The 17,453-nt window shown below is 38.7% G+C and overlaps 1 protein-coding gene across 1 annotated transcript in view; it reads right to left on the reverse strand.

Moving 5' to 3' along the window:
* Positions 1 to 17,453, reverse strand: part of cdh13 (cadherin 13, H-cadherin (heart)) — a 321,756-nt gene that overhangs the window by 94,635 nt on the left and 209,668 nt on the right. The window contains exon 8 of the mRNA XM_027161229.2: positions 11,738 to 11,916. Within this exon, the coding sequence (XP_027017030.1) occupies positions 11,738 to 11,916 (179 nt within the window). The remainder of the gene's footprint in view (positions 1 to 11,737; positions 11,917 to 17,453) is intronic.

Genomic DNA, 17,453 nt, shown 5'->3' on the forward strand with positions numbered 1-17,453 from the left:
TAATAGCCAAATGCTAAATATCCAAATCAAATCCAAATATTATTTGTCACATACACATACACACAGTACAGGGTACGACATGCAGTGAAATGCTTTATCCACATCCAGAGCACCTTGTATTTCTGCAGCACTACAGCCCTGGCCTTTGCCGCTTTATCATATTACTCTCTCCGAGAACGCGAAGTGTGCTTGCTTTCACTCAAAACCGGACTGATCTCACCTCACTCACATGATCTCAGAACAGTTTTGGTTGAAATGGGTGTGATTGTCTTCATGGATAGCTCCAAGTGTGTTGGATTTATACACACTAAACGCTCCATGTGTTTAAGCACCCAAAGCGTTTAATTCACTGCGACAGATTAAAACTTCCTGCAGTTTTAACACTGAATGAATAAATGCTCACTGACACACGAGTGTAATACAGAAGGCGTATTAAATCCAAACCTGAAGGCAGGTGAAACTTTTTTTTTGCAAAAAAAAAAATTAGGTTATAAACTTCATGAGCCTTTTTGCCTCATTGTTGCTATTTTATTTAGTCTGGTGTCACCCGTGTGACCTAATCATAATGATCAGTCCTAATTCAATCCCTGCTAGACTCTCCAATATGTCATTCCTGTCAGGCTGACAAATGAAACAAGAAGGATCCTTCTGTGTCTCTGTCCATCTGTCTCTCACTCTCTACCTGAGGATCTTGGAACACCCAGATCGTGAAAAAGAAAGAGAAGGCTCATCGCTCACTTCATTACCCATCATCCATCCTGCATGTCCGCTATGTGAAGAGCACTGACCTCTTTCTTATCTCAGCCCACACAGGCACAAGGATCGAATCTTCCGATTCCTACCCACCCCTGCGAGGGCACAAAACACAGCATGAAGTGGCGACAGAGTCAAGGTTAGAGGAGGCACTTCATGCGTGTGAACTAAGCAGAACTAATGGGCAAACTGTGGTAAGAAGTTCTTCCAAGATCCATTCAATCCAATGAACCCCAGAAGCTTCTACACATGAAAGAATCATTCGCATTAAACTCTGTTTGTACCTCACTATCTCCTTGCTTCAGTTTGCTCCATTGCTCCCTCCTCCTCCTCCTCCTCCTCCTCCTCCTCCTCCTCATGCACACGTTTTATTCCTCGCTATTCGCACATAGCCTTGCTTTACAGCACCAATAAAGCGCAAATGCAATTTTATTGCCCAGACCGGGACACAGAGAAATTTATAGCGCTCCCACCTTTCATTTCCTCTCAGATTGGCAGAGCATGTGGTAATTGGGGTCATTTTTCTTAACGAACAACTAAAAAGACTTCACAAGAGATTTTGCCGTGCACACTTACCTGCCTGTATCATATAAATGCTAACAACTCTCGTTATATCACAGCGTTCACTAGACAGACTGCACTGAGATTGCTCGCAGCACTTTACCACCACCACCACCAAAAAAAAAAAAAGCTGTTCTATCATTTAAACTTTCAGATTTTCTGCCAAGTCCTTGCAAGTGCAATAGTGCAATGTCATATTAATTTCCTTATATTAATGCCTGCATACATCACTGAATGTTTAGATTAGCCGTAATGCAACCGCAATTTAATATCCGCATGCCACTTTGTTTGAGCAGCGGCTAAGATTATGCTTTACAGTGTAATTATTGTTGGCACACTGATATTGTGCACAGTTTATCAAGTGCGTATAAAATGTTTTCCGGAGCTTGATTAACATCTGAAATTAATATTTCAGTCAGTTGGCATGCAAAATGGAAGATATTCATGTTATAATTATAAACTGCAGTATCGTTTTGTAGATTTTCCATAAGGTCAATAGCATTGAACTTAGAATTTTCTAATGATTTTAAACATTTATTAAAGAAAATATAAGTCTATTTAAATATACTTATATGTAAGCATCGTTCACGTTTACTGTATGTATTTAAAAATGTCCCTCCCCCCCTCCCCCCAACATTTCTGTCTCCAGATTGTTTCAGGGCATCCATCTTCCTCTCTTCAAATTGGACAGCATTCCTTCTTCATTTTCTTTCTCTCTGATGTTTTACACCTTCGTTGACCGAGTGGCTCTGCAAGACTCAATTAATAACAGAGAAAGATTAACGACTTGCCCCTTTTTTTTCTACCCACCTTGCCCATGGGGATCAATTTATCTCCAGGAATTTGCAGCATGGAAAGAGAAAAAACACATGATTGACACTCCTAACCTTCATTGGAATGTAATCCTCATCTTTAGCACTCAGAGATCTAATTAATTAGTGGAATCTCATTTCCTTGCTAATGCAAGTGGACAGAGGCGTGATAGAGGAGAAAGGGTAGGGAAAAGTAAGAGAGAAAGCCAGGATGAAGAGGGAATGCTATTTCTCATCACTGTCTGGAGCTGGACTCCGTCTGCCACACTCACTGCAGTCGACATGGCCGTCAGACTGCTACTACACACTAGGACATCCACTAGTGTAAATTGGGGATGACGAACAGACTTCATATACCAACAAGCTAAATTAAGTGAACTGCATATTACATATGCTAAATCTCAATTCAGTTGCACTCAGTCTACAATCAAAGTTCACTTAGCCCTAAACATTTAGCTGTAGATGGCTAACATAATCTAGACCAAGGGGTTTTCAAAGTTCTTGGGGTAAATAAAACAGAATGTACAACATAACTATTCAGCTTTCTTGACTGTTCTACTGAGTCGGTCATTCATTTTTTTATTTTATTTTTTTTGAGAAAATTATGCTCAGAATGGTTGCTAATAAAATCTGTCATTATACGGTAGTTAGAATGATATTCAATATATTCCTTTTTTTAAATAAATAATCCAAGCGCAATTTTCTCTCACAACCTCATTTGTAAAATAAGCCATGTGATAGTGCATGTCTTATACCCTTAAAGGCTCTCTTAAATCAACACTTTACAGTTGGATAGATGTATGGATAGATGCTATACTCCCTTAACTATGGAAAGATGCTCCACAGTGGTGTAACAGAAATGCCTTTGTTGGTGAAACGCAGATTTGGAATCACAGAGATACCACAACAACCAATGACCAGGATATTGAGTGAGCAAACCTGGCCTTGTTATCTGGGTGGGATCACTGCCATACACTCCAACCCCTGTCGGTTACACCCTTATCCAGAGTGACTTAGATTTTTATACAACTGAGCAATAGAGGGTTAAGAGCCTTGCTCAGGGGCCCAGCAGTGGTAGCTTGGTGGATGTAGGAATCAAACTGACAACCTTCTGATTGGTAGCCCAACACCTTAACCACTATGCTACCACATCCCTGTGTCACAGTTACAGTGACAGTGAAGTGCATGCAGAAGAGGATAGATAAAGCTGTCCCCCAAAGTGTTTTACATTGCCCTGTGATGAAGCAACAACAGCAGTTAGAAAAAAAAACTTATTTGCAGGCTTCACAGGTTTCCCTCCCCAATTGGTAGCTGTGATGTGATAGGGGAGAGCTGTCTGGTGGGTAGGAACTGGAAAATGACCAAATTGGGAAGAAAATGAAAAAAGTGTCCTTAAAGATCACCTAAAACTTCTTCATTCCTTGGAACTAATGGCCTTGCACAGTGTCCTACCCCCGACACCTGATCCAACTCATGAAGCGCTTGATAATTAGGTGTCAGATATGTTGACAGTAGGGAAAACCTGAAACTCCACAGCATAGGATGTGTCTGAGATGGGAGTGGAGAACCACTAACAGAGCTAACACACACTGAGGTAACACTGTAAAAATGTGCCTCGGACTATTCAGACTCATTAGTCAAGTAGGCTAATCTTTTGTAGTGTATGAGGAGTGACCTTTTCACCAGCTGCAAACCCAGAGCTATATACTAATAATACTAGCTCAGGGACTACTGTTCATTACAGACTGACAGACAGGCAGATTTTACTGCTGGTGATTCAGAGCGTCTTATTGCAGTTTTTGGATGGATGGATAGATAGATAGATAGATAGATAGATAGATAGATAGATAGATAGATAGATAGATAGATAGATAGATAGATAGATAGATAGATAGATAGATAGATAGAACATTTTGTATTAAACAAACAAATAAACAAACAACAACAACAACAAAATAATAATAATAATAATAATAATAATAATAATAATAATAATAATAATAATAATAATAATAATAATAATAATAATACATTGTGTATATATTCTATATCACTAAATATATGCATATATGTTTATTATTATGGACTTTACTTTGGAGGGTACTGTAGACGGACAGACAGACAGACAATCAGACAAAATTACCCGCATAATTTAATTAAACATGACGTCTTACGAGAGATTACATAAACACAATAAAAAAAGGATTAAAAAAACAGCAAAAGTTTAAACAACGTACCAGAAAAAAGAAGACGAGTGAATGCAAATGCATAGAGCAGCTCTACTCATGGCAACTTCATGAGCCCGAAGCAGTGCTCAACTCCACTTACAAGTCTATTTTGCAGCCAACTGAAGCTCCATCTCTACATGATAATGGCTGAATGAATGGGAATTTATATACTTTATACAGTGAAGTGCCACCAAATAATACAATAATGCAATGTTATCAAGTGATGCTAGGGTCCCTCATGCTTTCAATCTATTTGCATATAGATGAAATGCTATAATAACTCCGGCCCCACCTGCAGGAGTAAATATTTTGCTGTCTGTTTTGTCTAGCCGTCCTGACACCCACAATGAGCCACTAATTGAAGACTGGAAAGAATCTTTATATGGCGACTGACATTCAATTACGTGGAGGGAAGATCAGATTAGGCGCAAGCCCAGAAAGCATGTTTGAAAAGCCCATTTGGTGTGTGAGTGCAGCCGAGAGGCAGGGGCTATCATCTGAATGACTGTTTGGGATCTGGCTGAATGAAGCTGCTGTGAGTGAAATCACTATGCTATGACCCATGATTAATTGGATGTCTTGTGTGTGTGTGTGTGTGTGTGTGTGTGTGTGTGTGTGTGTGTGTGTGTGTGTGTGTGTGTGTGTGTGTGTGTGTGTGTGTGTGTGTGTGTGTGTGTGTGTGTGTGCGCGCGTGTGTGAGAGAGACAGAAAAAGGGATTTGTGGCCAGTGTGTGTAAGAGCAATGTGAAGAAGAGGCTTTTCAGTTACTTTTAATAAAACATATAACTTGAATATGATTACCAAGTATTCATGTGTTACTGGCAAAAAGAGCAGAACATCTGATATAGCATGTATTACTATTGACATAACAGCAGGTGCTTCAAAGCAGGTGCAGAAACTGAATTAACTAAAGTAATTGGCAGCTAATTAGTAAACCATTCTGCATGGTGTCAGGTACAGAAATCCTGTTTTTAAGTATTTCCTGATTGTACTGTAGCTGTCGCTTTGGAATGGCAAGATGCACAAAAGGAAACACACACGATTTCCACTGCACTGAATTTGCTACCAATATACTATCACCCTTTTAGTCTGGGTCTTGTTCATACACACTCAAAGGGCTGAATGCTTTGGCTCAGTGCATTAGAAGACTACACTAAAGAGCAGAAATCCAAGCGACTCTCAGTAATAAATCCAGTCTGTCTCGTACAGACCTCATGCTGAACTCTAAGCAACATATTGGTCTATTAAACATAAATATCTCTGGAAATTAGCATAGAAATCATGCTGTATATAGGAACAAAAGACACAGTTGTTAGTTGATCCATTCTGGTGCACAAATCCTGTTTCCTGTTGGCAGCAGAATCTTTTGGAACGACAAGCAGCACCAAAGAACGCACAAGATTTTCTCTGAAGGATGTAAAACATGAAAATGAAACCCATGTACTGTAACACTTTTAGACTCCCTCTTGTAGCTCCCACAGTGCCGTTGTGTAGTACCTGAATGGGAAACCTGGTGCCAGACCTCCGTACCCATCGTACAGGGGATTTTCTGTATCCATTTAGCTTTTACATCTGTTGTGTTCTATGAAAGGCACAGAATGCTTTGGCTCTACTCAAGCATTAGCAATCTCCACTCAAAAGAGAACGGATCCAAGTGACTCTCACTAATAAATCCATTCTGCCTCATAAAGATCTCACACTGAACTCTAAGCTATATATTAGTATATTAAACAGAAATATCTCTTACTATTAACATGCAGACCGGAGCAAAAAATGACACAGTCGCTTAGAAGCACCTTAAAATATAACGGCCGCAAATCATAAAAGTGACCATATCCAAAGCGTTAGCAGTGTGAAACTACCGAGCATGCCTCACAGTCACCTACTGATTGGCAGAAACACACTTGCTTACTGCGACTATCTTCAGAACAGCTTTTTTAAAGACTTACAGCTACAGTATGTGAGCTCATGAATAAATCATGTATGAAGTGATAATGAACCACAAAAAAGTGAGCATGATCATTATTGCAATAACAAGACTCTCTGGAAAAAGAACAAAGGTACCTATGTTTCTCCCAGTGATGATACATAAGGTTCAGACTTTAGAAATCAAAACCATTCTGCATTTATATTTTTTCTCAGAAAAATACACACATATACAAGTGTAACCCTTGTTAGTGCATGCATGTGGGAGAGGTTTGACAGTGCTGAATAACAGATTAATAACAACTTATAATAGTTTAATTTTCACCTAAAAGTATTCATGTTATTTCAGTGGAGTGTTTAGGGGTCAGTTTGATCCAAGTTTCCTCTGGAAAAAAAAAAATGAAGCCATGAAAGTTTTGGGTGTGAATTACTTGTGACATGCAGCCCATGGTGAAACTGGAGGTTTCACTGCAAACGTTAATGACGTGAATATGTTGGAACATTCACTGATCTTTGTGACACGTGGGAAGAGGCGAGCTCTGATGCCTGTTATAAGCCTTGGGAGTGCTTGGAGTTCCTGGAGGTTTCAGAGAGATCAGATCTGCTACCAGATATACATATAGCAATTTCAACTGGCTTGGTTCAGTGAAGAGGCCCCTACGCACCCAAGCCATGATCCAGGACTGAAACGGTGGGTGTGAATGAGGTGTGTATGAGTGTGTAGGCCCACTGTTAGTAGTGGTAGTACTATTTATTTCATATTGTGCAGTTATACTTAGCGTCTAAAAGATATACAGTATGTTACGGAAATTTGAGTGTTTACCATTCCGATGCATGAATAATGTGATTATAGTTAGGTGGATCTTTCGTGTGTTTAAGTTTAAAAGACACATGATATACAATAATACCTCTTTAAAGTCGGCAAATGTATTGTTTGTGAGCATTTGTTTACATGACTGACACACTTACTTATATTTACTCATATTATTCACTATATTGTCCAGTTACTTGTTAAAAATAAATCCATTTGGGATTATTGTACCAAATCTGCCCCGATTCCTTCAAGCAAGACAGTATTGCAGGGCCACTGAAGGACACTAAAATATAATCTGGAGACACATAATAGAAAAACCACCCAGAAATCCATCGAACAGAGCTTAGGCTGGGGGAAAAAAAACCTAAGGGGTGTGACACAAGGTAACTATGGTATGAAATATGACAAATAACGGCACTGTTTTGTATACCTTCCAGTTCTTTTTAAAAGTGCATAGGCTTTAACAGTATTTCCAAAACAAAATGAGCTTGTTAATGAGCTGTTTCTAATGTTATTATTACTATAGTAACAACATGCACAGGGATTAGTGTAATCCCTGATATGGTAAAGTTTTCTGTAAGGAGACCTTTTTTGTAAGTACAGTAGTCTCCATTGTCAGCAATTTGTAACAGGGGTAAAGTCAGAGTTAAAGATCTAACAAAAACAAAATAAGCTGCATTTGTTGTCTTAATGTTTCTTTAAGAGGGAAGAAAAGGAGAAGCTAATGAGTGATCAGCTGTTAAATGCTTCTGTAATATGAATGGCAATGGGATTTGACTGACATAGACTGACACGATCCACACTATGGCCTGTAACTTCCTGTAGCTACTGTATATGTTATAATAAATGTTACAGAATAGAGCAGTGTCTCATTAAGATAACTATAATATATGACAAAATGTTGTGGTATAAGAGGAGTAGAACAGGATACTTTTAGGCAAAATAATCAAATGATGGGTTACAATCAAACGATGGATTACAAAATTTTTAAACATAGCCCAGCATTAAACTATAAATTGACAAAAATATGAACTGTAATATTCTGGTTAATTAAAAGAGTTTTACTTGAAATAAAAAAAAAAATAAAACCCTATAGGATGTGCAGATATTAGTGCATTATGAATGTCAGTTGTGGCTCTCTGCTTTGATCCCGTCACTTCAGCCCACTTTTGATGTCCCAATATTTTATTCCTTACGTATACGTTCTATAGCCTTTCCCCAGTTCTTTAAAATGATCCAATAAAACAAATTAAAATGCCACAGACGCACTGACAAAACATCGACAAACATCGTTTGATCACGTACTTTCCAAACACTGAGCTCACACCTGTGAGTCAGCTTGCAGCAGACTCATTACCACTACACTATTCAACCATGCATGTTTTAACTGTCTAAATTTAATACTATACTTATAATTCCCAGCAGTTCCAAGCTCATGAGAAGCTCATGAGATTTCACAATGTAATTAATCCTGCATGAATCGCTCACTCTACATCGTTCTATCCAGTAAGTAGAAACTTTTTTAAATAAAGTTAATATAAACATCAATAACGTTTTGTTACGAAATTTAATCACTTACGGTAAATTGTACGTAATAGTTTCTTAAATCTGGCTAACCTGTTTTTTTTTTACCATGTACCGAATGAGGATGAACAGCATTTTTAAGCTCTTTTTGAACTTCTCTCTGGCAGACATAGATTTTCTCGACATATCAGAACGCATATTATAAAGATTATTCCTGAAATAAACTATAACAGTGTGAGCTGTCTGTAAACTCATCATGCTTTCCAAGCTGCGAATCAAATCAATTACATATCAAAGACACTTATCACCTCAGTGAGATTGCCTTAGCATTTTTTTCCTTTGTATAATTCAACTGAAGTAATGGAATTTCTGTAAGAAACTGTAGACTGTCTGCTATCTTTGTCTAGTCCAAACATAAGATATTGACAGAGCCTTATACGATGCTTGGTGTGGAGAATTAAAAATTAGTCGAATCTCTGTGTTGAGAAATCTGACTACATGAGTAATGTCACCAAGAACTGGTCAACAAAGTGTATAAGAACTAGCTTAAGCACAGAACAGATCTGATTTAGTGATAGTGGAAGCTTTCTACTCAGTATTATCCGAAGAGCTTTCTACTCAATTAATCACATCTGCTGAAAATCTTCTACATCGTATATATGTAACACTTATGTCAAACACATCATCGCTCATGCATGCTGTCATGACTAACACGCATAACACACACGCACCACACTTCCCAGTCTCTTCTCCTCTATAATGGATATCAACGTACCGTACAGACTCTGTGATAATTCTGATTGGCATCTTATAGCAGAAATGACAACTTTCCACTGATTCAAATGTTCGTAAAAAGAAAAAAATGTATACTTGAATGCATATCTTTCAAGGGAGCACAGAGAGACACAGGCAGGGACAAAGGACACAGGTGCAGATTAGCTTTTATTTATAGAAAGTCAGATCAAAACAGGCTGAGGACAAAACGTGGCAAAATCCTAATCAGAAAAGCAGAAAACTGGTCAGAACAGATATAGGTTGGTCGATTGGCTAGATAAAAAATTGTACGGAGGGCACAAACACCTAGAATGTATAATTCGCAAACGCTGAGACATACATAAGGGTTTAAACAGGTGCACAAATCAGGAGCTAAACTAGAAAACAGGGGTGAGATTAATCAAAACACACAAGGGAAACAGGCAATGATGAAACAGGGGCAGAGACAAGACATGAATCAAAACAAAAGCAAAAAACAAAGCAGAACAGAAACAGATGTAAACTGGAGCGCTGCAGCACGTCTCGAAGTGTGAAGGGGATTAGATACGTGACGATATCTTGAAAAAGTTCAATGCAGCTCAACTTTTCCTACAAAACTCAAAATTGGTGTGGAATCAAATCAAATCACCTAGTCATGCTTTTTAAAAACCACACACAAGCTGGAGTGTCTTGTGTTTATGAAGGTCAAGCACATTTGGTAATTGGTCTCTATGTATCCAAGTTGCTTGTGAAGGAAATACCTCAATGTTTGGCAAGAATATCCAAACAACACCTGTTATTTAATTTGCACTCTAAATTCTCTGAAGATTTCGACATATTCACACCTTCTCAAGTTAAACTTTTAAGGATGTCACCTTGAATGTGGCGTGCAACACCTGCCACATGTTACATCCCTGAGCATGACTGAAACAGAAATAGAGCTCATGGGACGAAGGCAGGATATTAGGAGATCTAAAGAGGAAACTGAATAAGACTCAAAGCTATAAAACTATCCTGACTTGCAGAGCTGTAAAATATATATATATTTAAAAAAAACAACAACCTATAAATAAAATGAATATAAAAAGGCAGCATTATGCAATGTTAATTTACAATGGATCATACACACAGGCACACATGTATAGCTGCATTGAAATTTATGTCATGTGAGTACCCCGTTCCGGCTGACGGGTTTTCAGTCGCTCTTGTCGGACACAGCCGATACTGGTGGCTAAGTGTGTATAACCTCAATTAAACCACGCTCTAAGTGTCTGACAACAGCTAATATTCCTCCTCCAGCAGCGGGCCGAATTGATGTTCCTGCATTCGTCACCCTGCTGAAAAAGCAATCATGCCGTTGTCTCGCTCTGCTGAAGAGATGCAGGAAACACCGCTCCCTGTCCCTCATTAGCATTTTCCTACTAACTTCACTAACTCTGACTCCACACAAGACAGAGCGACATCGGCGTTTCAGACACGCCTACTCCTCCTGTCTCCACACCCACGTTCAGAACCCACAAGCAATTAATCCCAGACTCAGAAACTATCAAACAAGCAGATAACATAAGGGATAACAACAGGAACAAGGTAGAATCTTAATCATATGCTAATGCACTGTGAGGATACCAATAGCTATTTTATCCACTAATAAAATATGAATGCATCTCTGAAGAATACACCTTGTAAGAATACACCTTGTATCACTAGTAAGCTTTATAATCGACATGTGATCTTCACCTGAGTTTTTTTTAGTTTAAAATTAAATTACTATTGAGCAATAATGAGCAAACCAGGGGTGATGGTGGCAAGAAAAAATCTCCCTGAGATAATATGACAAAGAAACCTTGAGAGGAACCAGGCTCAGAAGAGAACCCATCTCCATTTGGATTCCACTGGACAGTAGATAAAGTAAATGCAAATAATGTCCTTTCTTCAACTGTTTATAGTTGAACAGAGTTAAGCAACCAAGAGCTCCCGAGGAACTGAAAAGTCAGCGTAATTTCTGAGTTCATTTTAGACTTAACACAAATTCCTTCCTTCCAAAGTCTTCAAATGTTCTCTAGTGAAGACCCGAGCTCAAAGCTTCAGTTTTTTTTTATACCTTTGATTTCCAATTACTATGATATGGAACATCGTTTTGAAACGGCACAAGAGAAAAGAAGCACTTGTACGTTTGTTTTTCGTAGCTAAGAATAAAAGCTGACTTGTATGGTTTATGTTTGAAAGCTCTTATCAAACCTTGTTGTAAATGTGCTAACGACATCCCACCCTGACACCAGAGTCACAGGTCTCAGGGTGGAATTTTCTTTTAAATTCACTGTATAAATAAAGCAGTAATTTGCTGTAAGAAACAATGATGCACGCACCTCTCTGTCGAGTAGGGATGGTGAGATGACTGTGACAATGTCACCTCTCTCTGGGTCAATATAGAACATGTTCGGTGAGGGTTTCTCAGGAGACTGTCTCACAATGATGTAGCGCAGTACAGCATTGTCAGTGTTGGGATCATCAGCATCAAAAGCAGTCATCGTCATCACCGTGGTGCCTAGAGATAAAAAAAAAAAAACAAGATTATAATTCTGTTCTTCCATTTTATAAATCCTTATCCAATAATAATAATAAAAAAAAAAACATATGTTTATTTTTTGTTGACATCACAGTGGGCCTGTAAATAATTGTGTATAAGTGCGCTGAGGCATCTGATATAGCTCGTGTTATATGAACTAAACTAAAAAATTAATTGTCCAGAGAAAATTAAATCTAAATAGAGTGACATAGATTGGCTTATTGTCCTTATAGCTTAGTCATATCTGATGAAAAATGAAACCCGCTCCCAGAAGAACTGAAATCTTCGCCAGTTCTTGACATATCCTAAGTGCAGGCTGCAAGATGATTGGCATTTTATTAAAAATTATTTCCTCTCAATTTAGTTGTATCCATTTTTCTCCCAATTATCTAAAAAAAAACTTTCCTTAAGGATTTTTGGGTGCTTAGGCTTTCTTTGCTTCCTAGAAATCTATCTATCTAGTAGGTTAAAAATCCTGCAGCTGGAGACAAATCTGTTTTTGATGGATAAATGTTTTTGCTGTTCTGGTTCTCAGCTTAGGGATTAAAGTTTTACGATCTAGCTCCACCACCTGATTAGAGGAACCTGCTTAATGGACAATGCTAACTTTCCAATTCTAAAAAAAAAACAAGTTTCTTAAGGGTTCCTTGGTTGCTTAAGCTTTCTTAGCTTCTTAGACGTTTGACATTTAGTAGTCTGATGAGAACTTATTAAACTTCCCAGAATGAAAGGCCCACAGGGGTGGACTTTGATCTCATCTAGCTCCTTATACCTGGGATTATACCCTCAAACCAAAATCCTGGAGGTGGAGACAAATCTGTGTTGGTTGGATAAGTGTGATTGCAGTTCTGGTTAGGCTTATCAGTTCCAGCTCCAACTGCTTGGTTAAAGGAACCTGCTTAGAGGACAATGCTAATTGTCCATTTCTGTATACAAGAGCTGTGACACAGTCATTACCTAGTGTTTAACTGGTGGGCAGAGTGGACAGTCTGTCCTGTTCACCCAGAAAACAAGGTCAATTGTGCTCTCTTGTCCATAGGTTACTAGGGTGTTCTGATCCTGCCTGGTATTTGAAAGCTGCAGCCAGAGGTGCCAGGTAACTCATTTCCACTTGCCTCATTGAGCCGCTCACCTAAAAGGCTTGCAAATGAAGCCAGCTGAGATGCCAACACCACACACTGGGCATGGGCCCAGAACTGAATCATAGCTGCCTCCCAGAGTTAATGAGCTCAATCACAGCCAGTAAGGTTTAATGTTTGCTTTTATTAAGCTTAGTGTCCTACATAAATTCTGTGGTGGATAAAATGCAAGGAGATTCAGGAAAATGCAAAACCCCTGTTCAAATAAACTGAAGAATACTTTTGAGTTAAATAGGTTAAAAGAGCTTAGGAAGCAGGGAGACTGTGCACTTTGCTCCAGAGGTTGATGTTCAAGGAGAGATGGATATTAGCATATAGCAAAGCTGCACACCTCTAATGATTAATTACAAATGCCAAGGTGCGTGCAAGGGCTCTCTGGTGACATCCGCAGCCACACTGAGCTGTTCCACTTCACTGTTCAGTCAAATCAAGTTAAATAGGCGTTCGCTTCATCTAACTAACACTCACACACTCGCTCACTCTCTCATACATACACACTGTTCATTTGGAATTATCAAAGGAAATGAGTAAGTCGAGTAAAAAGGAATGAAAAATATCCTACAAATTGGTATTACAACAGAAACCGCAATAGTCTCTCGACATTCTTGTTGTCTCTCGCTGTCCCTCGCTGTCTCTCCCTACTGAAGCCAGGCAGATCCGGAATGCGTACAGCACGTCAGATCATCTGTAAGGATCATGTCTATCATTATAGCTCACTACAGATTCTCAAAATAAACATTGGTCTTTGCAGTTTCTGAGGAATCACAGCTCATTAAAAGTCACAGCTGATGATATATGTGGACTTTAATAGCGTGGGCAGTGACATATTATTTTCAGGGTTGGCTCAGGGATGAAAATAACCACTTCAATAATCTCCTTCAAGCCAAAGTAAAATGCTGCTCAATTAAATTCTGTGACTGTGTAAATTCTGCATGATTGCATGTCTGGAATTCATCCAGTTTTGCCTCAAAAATAAGAAGCTGGGGCTGAAACCTATCGAAAATCCCACTGTATATCTTCGCTGCTGCAGAGTTCGGACGATTTACTGCTTAGCATATGAATCTGTTTTTGCTGCATCAGCACAATTTACAAACATCAAAAATTAGGTATCGGTCCGATTCACCACAAATACGAGAACGCACTAAATACATCTAATTTCTGATGTTTGCTTTTTTTCAAACGATCAAGACAATCCCAATTAGCTCCTTGTCAGAAGTCAAATGTTAATAAATGTAATTATTATTGTTATATTAACCTGTCTCCAGAGTTACTCTCATAAAATCAAGAGTGCTTTGAGGCACGCATCAGTATGGCCCATGACAAAGCCATCAAGTCCCATCAGCACACACATAAATCAACAAGCACAGCTAATTGGTTAATGGGGCTGGGCAGCAAGTGAATGCAAATCATGAACCTGCAATTATGCGGCAATCATTTTGAAGCTGGGCACAATTCAGGAGCTATTGTCTTCCATTATGAACTCCATATTCTCCCTATCGCCAAGGCAGAATCAATGTTAACTGCATCGGAAGGTATAATGGAATGACCTCAAATGGCTAGACATGAACCTGTGAGTCTAGATTACTGTATTATCAGCTCTTTCCATCTTATCTAGACTATGAGATCTGGCAGGGTGAGAGATTTCTCACTCTCTCACTAGCCTTTCTCTCTATGAACCAGTGAAGTAGTAAAGGTTCTATGAAAGCCTGGAACATGTGTACATTTTATATTAGTGCACTGCATAAACTCTGTATAAATAAAGAAATAATGTTAAAAAAAAAAAGAAAAGAAAAGAAAAGTAAAAAAAAAGCTCAGCAGAACATTTATGTTAATTACTTTTGAGAATTGATTTATAGTTTTTGTATATAAACATATTCTACATTCTATATGTTGTATAATACAATATTCATTTTAATTCAAGTCTTTGATTCTTCTGATTTTTGACACACAGTCAAAAACACATTTCACTACATGTTGTACTGTTTATGATTGTGTATCTGACTTCTCATTCACTCACTCATTTTCTACCGCTTATCCGAACTACCTCGGGTCACGGGGCGCCTCTGCCTATCTCAGGCGTCATCGGGCATCAAGGCAGGATACACCCTGGACGGAGTGCCAACCCATCGCAGGGCACATACACATCTCATTCACTCACACACTACGGACAATTTTCCAGAGATGCCAATCAACCTACCATGCATGTCTTTGGACCGGGAGAGGAAACCGGAGTACCCGGACGGGGCACGGGGAGATTTGCATTTCAAATAGACAGAATAGTTTGTTTGCACCGTCTTCTTCCACCAGGTTGCACAGATGCATTTTATGTGGCTAGGCCTAACTCACTTTAAGTCCTTAGCTCTGTGTTGTTTTAAGTAGCTCTGCCTTATTTTGTTCTGTTGCCTTTGTTCTATGTAGCACCATGTCTCATTTCACTTTGTACTGCGTCAGCTATATATGCTTGAAATGACAATAAAATCTTCTTGACTTGACTTGATATGGATAGCTGAGGTTCTTCACTAACTTCCGGCCTTGATCCAACACCACATGCTGTAGATTAACTGCAGACCATGAAGCTCTGTGAAGCCCACCCATCCTGGCCACACATCCATGGCTTCTCGTGCTTTGGATTTGCTATTTGTTTTAATACAGCTATCTATATTTATATATACTTAACTATACACTATATAACTTTAAGAAAACTATACTAAGACTAAACTCAATGCATCAACCGGAACACTACTAGCAAGAGTAGCTTATTGTCATAGAATGTTCTCCTGCCTGCTGCTATCCATAGTACTGAAGGCTGTTAATCATGAATAATGGATTGTGAGAGCTTTTTTAGTAAAATTGAAAAAGAGGAAAAAAAAAAGATAAGATGTGCTTTCTGACCAAGGTTCACTCGTGTTATGCAGTACAGCGAAAGGTTCATATGGGAGCCGGTAAAACTGGTTACAACTTTTCCGGGAAAAGAAATTAAACATACATTAGACCTATTGCAACAAAAAATTCCCCTGTTCTGAAAGTTTTTTAAACAACTTTTCCAAGGTTGTAATCTTTAGGCTGTTGGCAAATTGTAGATTTTGCTGCTTGTTTAGCTCAGTGTGCGCGGTTAGCCTTGGTCACACCTGTCGGAAAGTTTGTTATATATCAGTCTTGAGAGTTGCTTTTAATTTAAACAGTATTTTTGTTTTTCTGACTAGAGTATCACTGACTTATGCTAAAGGTGAGTAACTTCAAATGTGCTTTTAGAGGATAATTTTAGAATGTTAACTGACCTCTCTGTAGCTACAGCTGTGTCCCAGTGATTGCCAAGCAAAGCTTACTGCTTTACCTGCTAGATTACTCCGATCTGTGCCAAGGAAGCTTTCGTATTTGCTTAAATTAGCCTCCAGATCTGTGTGAATCTAATATTTCTAATGCAAAGATTATCTGCACATTTACACACCTCGCCCTAGTGCCTTAATCGCCTCCTATCTACACTGTCTGATTTGTACATTAGCAGCACCTCGGAACCACAACCAGTGCCACATGTAGTACATGTATTACAGTCAGCTAGGGAAATCAATATGACTCCCGGATCTCATTCACCTCAGGAGGCCCTGCATCTGTGTGATAGGCTTGGTAATAAGAAAGAACAGGGCTAAGATTAAGGCAGGATGAGAAAATGATGGAGAAGGTGTATTTATGTGATTGAGATTTATAAACCCTCTTAAAGAAGAAGCTAGAGAGAGAGAGAGAGAGAGAGAGAGAGAGAGAGAGAGAGAGAGAGATGAACTAAAACACATAGATCAACATAATTTTCTTGTAATGTCACAAACTTCCATATTTATAAAAATCTAGGTTTTCATCTGAAAACTCACATCAATTTCCCCAGCCGCAGTTTCAACATAAGCTTCTGATATACACCTTCACCGGCGCTAAGTGTAGTACATCTCAATAGATTGCTAATCCCAATTTTAGGGGATGATATTGATTAGATGAGGAAGTCAGCAAACTATTTAGGCAGTGGGCCATATAAACATTTCAATTCACCTTGCAGGGTCAGAACACTCACCTTTAGAGAATCCTTAATGAGATTTGTGTGCTTGCTTCCTTGCAATTAAATGAACTAAGTGTTCATTTGGACACAGCAAAAATGTAAGGCCTGTAGATGATTAATAGAGAGCCTGGATATAAATTCCTTTTTGAGAGAATCAGACATGCCATTGTTTTTCACACAGTTGCAGAACTGTCACTTAGATGTTTCTTCAAACGTGTAATCTTATCACATTTATTCTCCTTCAGTGTGGCCTTGTTCTGTATGTCAATGAGTTCCAGCTAAGGAGAAGCCAGTGTTGAATTGGCAATGACCTCAAATACGAATTTATGACAGGT

Source organism: Tachysurus fulvidraco, chromosome 13, assembly GCF_022655615.1.
Source record: "Tachysurus fulvidraco isolate hzauxx_2018 chromosome 13, HZAU_PFXX_2.0, whole genome shotgun sequence".
Lineage (NCBI taxonomy): Eukaryota > Metazoa > Chordata > Actinopteri > Siluriformes > Bagridae > Tachysurus > Tachysurus fulvidraco.